This window comes from Acipenser ruthenus, chromosome 23, assembly GCF_902713425.1.
Source record: "Acipenser ruthenus chromosome 23, fAciRut3.2 maternal haplotype, whole genome shotgun sequence".
NCBI classification, from domain to species: Eukaryota; Metazoa; Chordata; class Actinopteri; order Acipenseriformes; family Acipenseridae; genus Acipenser; species Acipenser ruthenus.
In genome coordinates this window covers 21,363,478-21,371,609 of record NC_081211.1, presented here as the reverse complement: position 1 = coordinate 21,371,609, position 8,132 = coordinate 21,363,478, and the positions used below count along the sequence as shown (strand labels likewise).

Sequence of the window (8,132 nt, the reverse complement as noted above, 5' to 3'; positions counted from 1 at the left end):
TATTATTATTATTATTATTATTATTATTATTATTATTATTTATTTCTTAGCAGACGCCCTTATCCAGGGCGACTTACAATCGTAAGCAAATACATCAAATACAATATGTGTTGCACCCCTGTCTCTTGGTTCGCAGCATCGTTCTTATTCCAGGTTCACTCTTGTTTCGGACCAGCTTCCTTTGATACTTTTGGGCCATTAGTTTAACAGGCGCGACAACAGACTGAACCAAAAGAGCACCCTGTATACGCTTGTTGTATTTGCTCATCATTTTGCATGATACAGGAATCAGATTTCGAGGTTAATTACAATTTCGACAATAATATTTGGATATAATGTCCTACACAAAAGTGTAAAAAACGTCTGAACTCAAAACTAATTAAAGTGCAAATATTGACAGTAAATAAAAAAATAATAAAAAAAGATAATGATGCCATGTGTATCCGTTGCGCAGCAGAGGAAACTGTATTTTAACAAAAGGAGACTTTCTCTTTAAGGTCCTCCTCACACCGCCCCCGTGAAACAAACCCTCTCCCCCTTTCTCAACTCTCCTCCCCAATCTCCCTGCGCCCACGGTGCTGTGTGCATGATCTGACACTAGTGGAAAAATAATCCTTGCTAGTACACCGCCTTCTGAATTCTCCCTCTCCTGGCGGAAAGCAACCGAGCAGAGCAACCGCTACCCCGCTTTCGGTTCGGACATGGTCCCCGGGATCCGGAGATGAGGCTCCGAAATGGCACCTTCCTAACTGTCTTCTTGTTCTGTCTTTGCGGCTTCATCTCGATTTCCTGGTACACTGCATTCAGCAACCCGAAAGGTAAACGTTTCTCAAGATGGGATATTTACAAATGCGTTTTGTGTGAGCGGTATGTTATAATACTAATAATAATTCATATTTATTTCAGCGTTTTTCAAAGCAGTTGTTTTACGTTTCCTTTGTGGTTGAGTTATCTATATAGGCTACTTGTCTCGAGTGTCTTTTATTATTTATTTTATTGTACAGCTTACCTTGGTCATTGTATTTCATATGCAGCATGACTATGACTGGATCAATTTATTATCTTGTGTTAATATAATTTCAGTTACATTAGCCGGAATACAAGTGCTGTATTAGTGCGTCTCAATTTGGGTCTTAAAGCTATTTTATTGGGTAAGCCTACTCGATATATCATCCTTTTTTGCCATTATGGTACCTGTAGTGTATAGCGCAGTGGATCAGTAGAAACACTTTAACTGCATTGTGTGTAACTGTTTGATTGAGGCTTTAACGGGTAGGCTAATTGCTGTTTCGTTGTTATGTTATTTAAAGGGTAATTTAACTTTCCTTTTAAAACCAGAGAAAGGAAACGTAACCCCTTGTATTAAGAATCATTGTAACCTAAAGCGAACAAGATGATTAATTATATAGCCATGGATCGTGTTTAGAACAGAGGGCTCTAGTTGTTCCCCTGTCAATCACGCTCTCGGTAAATAAACCTGATACAAATCAATTCAATTTCCATCGAGTAGACGTGTGGGCCCTTGTGGAATTTCCAATAGCTTTTTCGACCACTTGACAGATCTCTGTAGTATGCTGGCATGTGCATTTCTGCCGTTTAGCCAAAGACACAGTAATGAGTCTAGTAATGTCTACATTTTTTTTTTTTTTTTTTTTTTTTAGTAAATATTGTGCTTTGTGCAGTTATTTTGTTAACTAGTCAATTTCGTTAACAATTAATCTATTTTACAAAGACGCAGGGGGACAAAGGCCGTTACCAGTTTAATAATCTATGCATAATTGCAAAGGCATGGACCACGTTAAAACAAAACGGGTGTTTGTGCAACAGAATTAACTATTTTGATTAAGAGACATATTCTTTGAGTGACTAAGGAATTGCACAGCAGCCGAGTCTTTCTTTCAGGAAGTATGCATTTACAATTTCTTTCATAATTGTGGGCCACTTACTTTGACACAACATAATTAAGCCATCATTTAAATGCATTAGAAGTGCCGTTTATAGTGGCAGTTAACTAGTCACCATTCAGAAATCAATTGAGAGTGGTGATACAGTATCAGACAATCAAACTGTATTGTTACAGAAAAAGACTAGACAGAGTTGAACTGAAAACGAACAGTAATTGTTTAACGGGAGAATATAAAGCGCCGGGGTGTTCCCACGTTCTTTATTTGGTGGTGGTCAGCAGAAGACAGCTTGTCGGATATACCAGACTTCTTACTGTATTGCCTGCGGTGGATAGAATCTTAGATACCTCTGTTTTCTAAACCTTTCCAGAATCTACAGCAGCATGCAATCCAATTATCCAATCCGACAGACTGCTCTATAAAGACGGGTCAAAAGATAAGGTCATTTCGACCTTGCACAGATGTATTGGAATTCTACAGAAAAAGGTGGAGAAGTTATTCATTGTTCTGAACAATTTTGAGTTAGGTATTTCACCAAAATCCAGCTGTTAGTTTTGCAAAGTATAGTTTTGGAATTTAACCCTGCATTAAAGCCCAGGTAGTTACACAATGCTTGTCTCATTGCACAAAATGGATACTTCTTTGTTTGCAAAGGCACATAGTGTTTATTCCAAACTATAGCAATCAATAAAACATTCTTTATACTGTAGGTTTTGAGGTAAACTTCCTTCGCTCACCTACCTATCATTTAAATTTAATAATAATAATAATAATAATAATAATAATAATAATAAAATTGTAGCTACAAAAGAGTGCTTTTAGAGTTTTTTTCTATCACAAACCATATAGCAGAATATAATTTTTACAATTTTCTTGTAAAACTTCTATTAATAGGCTTAGCTGCCATTCCATGTAAATGGTACACTTTGTTGATCATTAAAAAGTTCGCCAGTAGTCTTGTATTGGTGATTATTATTATTATTATTATTATTATTATTTGTTTATTTAGCAGACGCCTTTATCCAAGGCGACTTACAGAGACTAGGGTGTGTGAACTATGCATCAGAGACACTTAGAATTACGTCTCACCCGAAAGACAGAGCACAAGGAGGTTAAGTGACCTGCTCAGGGTCACACAATGAGTCAGTGGCTGAGGTGGGATTTGAACTGGGGACCTCCTGGTTACAAGCCCTTTTCTTTAACCACTGGACCACTGTGATCCAATGTAATGTTTTCAACTGTGTCCCATCGTCCCCTCTGTCCCCCTGTCCCCTTCTTACTACAACACTTCTGTACTTTTATTGTAGAAGTGGATATCAGATTTGAGTTCATGTTTCTGTTAATTTCCTTCCCTTGGTCAGAAGGTGGGCAGCCTCATATTGGCTTTCCTTTGGTTAAACAGCTCAATAGATGACAGATTCTCACTGAGCTGTGATCGTCCTGGGACTGGGGCTGACAAACCGGAGCTCATGGAAATCGGAGCTGAATCGGCTATATTCAGAACTGTTAGGGCACTTCCATTGTCTGTTAAGGAAATGTAAAGTGAGGCCTGCATGTACCTCGAGGCAGTGTCAGGGAATTGGATACGCCATGAAATGTGTAGAGAGGGGGAGGCAAAGAGCAGTCTGTGTCAAGGTATCCAACCCAGTAATACCATGTTTGGTCTCAAACCTTCCCAGACAGCTTCAGCTTTTTTACATTTTATATGACAATGAGGCTGGTAGCCACAACACAATGCTTTCAAAATAGAGTTCCCAAATATTAACGACAGAACCAAGAACAGGAAACAAGTAAAATTAAAAACCTTGCTTAACCATTTTCTTTTCCTAGTGTTCTGCCAGTTGACATTTTTAAAAAAAATATTTGATTTATTTTTATAGTATGCTCGAATTAATTCCAGTGCAACCATTTGACCCTTTACCCACTAGCCTTTGAAACAGATGCAGTGCAGCGCCTGAATTGAGTGTTCATTAGCAAGGTGTCTCTCTTCATCTTCTCATCTCTTCTTCTGAGTTAGTTCATTATGAGTTAAATGTCCACAATGGTCTAAAGTTGTTCCGCAGTGGACAGCAGCACAATCATAAAACCATCTTAAAACATGTCTGTCTGTCATCATTTTTACCTTCCAGGTGCTTTTGCTGAGTGTGTGGCTGCAGCCAGTGCTTTGAAATAATTCACAAATTGTATTCCTATGTAAGTGAAAGTTGTGTCCTGGCTCTCCAATGCCTTTGCCTCACAGCTCTCTGGAGTCAGTAGTTAGTTTAGGGTTCAATTGTCCCATCTGTCCACTTTTTTGCAGGAATACATGTAAAAATGTATTTGCTTGTAGTGCTGTATCATTTTCAGCATTGGAGCAGCAGATGGAGATTTTCCACGCATCTCATTTAAAAAATACAGATATTCACTGTAGTTTTTATCTTGCAGGTGACCTATAGAATGAGAGTCAGGAAACCATGAAAATGGGATGAACTAATAAAAGTGAGCTGTGATTTAGTTAAGGTATGGCTCATGACATTGGAAATGGACCCCAGAATAAATTCAGACATGGATTACAGCATAGATGGCCAGTGTCCCGTAAGGGTGCTGTCAGATGCAGCCTTGGTCAAAAAGGGCGTCAAAACCTCCAAATAACAGGTAGTACTTTCCCGTGTGTGTTTACAGACACAGTTTAAATTATTGAACTAATTTATCTTGGCTAGCTTTCTGATTGGCCTACTGTTATTGTAAATGTGTATTATATTGCCTGGGGACCTTTCTAGTCTTAAGCACTTTTCAAAAACATTTTCTAATAGCAATAACTTACAAGAGAGTAAGACAGGGCCTCAGGTTCTTATTTAAACTCAATAGTGTCTGCATGTACATCCTTCCTGAAGGAAGCAAGCTGCTCCTTGGCTAAATCTCTTTCACTAAAATATAAATATACCAGCTTTCACTGTTCTAGGCATGTCCCAGCCCTAATCATAAACAATGTAATGTGCTGAATCATTTTCAGTGTTGGAGCAGCAGATGGAGATTTTCCACGCACCTCATAACTCCTCAAGATGTGCACGGCTATCTCATGGTACCTCGCCGTCTTTCTTGTGCATGTTTCTTAATCTTTTTTTGTGTGTAAGTGTCTTGGTAATGGGAATCAGCTAAAGACACCTTCCCTAGTGTGCAGGAATCCTGAAAATAACCCCTTTGTGTCAAGGCAGCCATGAATTATTAAAGCAAATTCTACATTTTCTCTGCCTTTTAATGCAGCTAAAAACAGTCATAAAAAACAACAAGGAAGCCTCATTGATGGGTGTGCGTATTCAGGAGTTTTAAATAAGTTCTGAGAGCTGCAGGACTAGTCAAGACAAGAACAACAGGACAACACCTTCATTTGTATCAATACAATATGGATTTTCTTTTAAATGCCTTGTGTTTTTTGTTATAGTATTTTTTTATGGTATCTTCCAACACTGGTACAGTATCATGAATATTTTATTAATCTACAGTAGGCAGATTCCACATTGGTAATCAATCTCTTCAGGCATACCAAGTCATCTCAGCAGGGTTAAGGACCACGAAATGTTCTACCCCGATAAAACCACTGCTCCTCAACCCAAGCACCACCAACCAGTTGCGTTGTCCAAGTACTTTTCGGAGCAGCTGCACTTCAACACAAATATTCCTGAGATTTGGCTGCTATCTTTGTTCTCGTTACAGTTGGTGTTGAGAAAGAAGAAATAAAAGAGCTATAGGCAATGGTTGCTGAGAACTGGTTGGCTGAAGAAGGTATTATCTTTTTGACTGGCTAGCATCCTGAAGACACATGCCAGCAGGCCCTTGTCAGAAGCTTAAGTCTGGACAAGTCTGAAGAGCATCCCCATTGATAATATGGTGTGTTTGCAGTGCCACAAAACCCTCCATTCACTGCTCATGAAGAGTGGCGTTCATCCCTCCTCTCCCTCTGCACGTCTGGTGGGGAGCTACAAAATCACTTCAGTGGGCCAGATTTGGCTGATTATAGGCAACAGCATAGGGAACATGATTACTCATGGATACAAAAATGAGTAATGGACAGAGACCCACAGCAGCCAGACAAAGATGCTCGGCTTCACTTTCAGTGTGGTATGTTGCCTTCTCTAGAAATGCAACAACCAAATGACTAAAAATGTTCTGTAATTGGGATCCCTTAATTTATTATCATCTGGTATTAAAAACTAAATGCGGGATGTAGCCAATACTTTATACCAGCTGCTTAATATGGTAACAGTTCATCTTGAGTAGGGGTTCCATTGTCAATTGGGATTGACATTTTTACAGGCACCCATAAACAACCTCAGGTTTTTGTTTCAACTTTGCATCGTTGCTTCTGATCTACCTGGAGCGATCCCTGTGGATGTGGACTATTTCAAGATGAATTAACTCTTTATTGAATGACTCTTTTGTGATACCAGGCTAGCCCCAATGCTAAACTGTTAACTAATGACAGTTCTCGTTTTCTTTGAAAGTAGCGTCTGTTTAAATCAGCTGCAGACTGCATTTTTTTTGCAGATCTGTAGTTTTCTACCCACTTAGAGTTGTTTTAAACTCATTTTTTTTTTATTTAATTGTTTTCTGTTTCCTGGCTGTGTTGAATGTTGATTTGGTTTTCAGCCACAGTGCGAATTAATTCAGTAAAAAGATTGCAATGACAATAAGGGAACCAGTGCTTCTACGCATAATAACTGCACTCCTGTTTCTCTTTGGGAATTAGTATATATCACTGAGGATGCAGAAGAAAGTCTTCAGGGAAACAGGTGATCTATTCTGTTCAACGAATCAGTGTATTACACAGCATATAGATTCCAAGTGATCAACATACTGTACAATATGACCATGCGTCATTGTAGAACCCCAGGGGTCTTTCCATTTAAAAGATAGAAATCATCAAGTCTTTATCTTTGAAGTGTAAATATTTAATTCGGCGTGCACGTAGACAGGAAGGCAGTTCATTTACCCGCTGATGACAGACTCGAAACAGTCATTAACTGGAGCAGTAAACTATGTTGGTCATTAAGGATACTTAGTAACAGTCTTCAAGGTTTGCCAGTTTATACTGCAGCATTAACAACATATACCACTAGCTTATTGGTTATGTTGAAATGGGTTTTTAGCTAGTTACTTCTGTAGCTCCTCCCCCCCCCCTGCAGTTTGTTTCAAAATTGAAATTCCCTCCGAGCACTCCAAATGGCCGCCTCTCATTTGTAACTATGTTATTACTCTTATTTATCTGGATATTTTAGTAGCCCTCAGCTATGAGGACCCGAATGAACATTGATGGGTGAAATAGCCGCCTCTTGTTCTAACTTGCGTTCCGTTATTGTGTTCTAACGCAGCGGCTTCCACAGTGAAATAGTTAAGCCATAAAATCACACTTAAATAACTTCATTAATTATTAACCTTTTGAAGGCAGCCTTGAAACTGTAGCTGAACCACACATTTCACTTTTCCTTTTGCCGTTTATTGTTACCTGACTGTAAACTTGTCATGTATTCTGCACTCCATTCGTAGCTTGAAACACATAATTATAATATATTTTAGTAGTGCTAAAAATGATCAAATAAAACAATAATTTAAACCTGGTCTATCATTTGTTTTTTTGCATTTTTAACTACTTTAATATTCTGCCATTCAGTCTTGGAAGCAGGGGGTGATGTTCTTGACAAATAAATCAAAATAATTTTTAATAATAATATAAGGTGTGTTGGGGCAGCGCCCCACCAGTTTGAATTCAATGATAATTTTGTCGCTGGCTGCTAGTAACATCATTCCGGAAATCATTACTGCTATTACATTGCCTACTGCTACCACTGCAAACAAGCATGAGCATGTGCAGCAAGGACCTTGGATTGTTTCCCTGCCGCCCCTGTAGCACATGCGCAGCAGTGATTGCTGAGCTCTTTGTTGAATGGCAATGCCTGTATGTGTTCAGTGCTCTGTGGGGCGCGTTATCTGTCGCCCAGGCGCAGTGTTTTGTGGGTAAAACAGCCGTCACTAGGCGAGCACAGTTTGATTTAAGATATAAGATGATGCTCGTACAGACTTGTCTGTTACATATTATTGTGCTGTATTAAAATTCCTGATTGTATTATGTTAATTGTGATATATAATGTGCGTGTGAAAGAGAAACGTTATCGTGTTACTTACCTTTTTTTAATTTATTTTTTGTGACTGTTTCCCCCAATCTGTAGTTACTGTATGCATGTAGCTTTGAAA

The 8,132-nt window shown here is 38.7% G+C and overlaps 1 protein-coding gene across 1 annotated transcript in view; it reads left to right on the top strand.

Annotated features, from left to right (window-relative positions):
* Positions 1 to 504: 504 nt before the first annotated feature.
* The window catches only part of LOC117413264 (alpha-1,3-mannosyl-glycoprotein 4-beta-N-acetylglucosaminyltransferase B), a 58,619-nt gene continuing 50,991 nt past the window's right edge, over positions 505 to 8,132 (top strand). Inside the window, exon 1 of the mRNA XM_058996813.1 lies at positions 505 to 818. Within this exon, the coding sequence (XP_058852796.1) occupies positions 722 to 818 (97 nt within the window). The 5' untranslated portion in view covers positions 505 to 721. The remainder of the gene's footprint in view (positions 819 to 8,132) is intronic.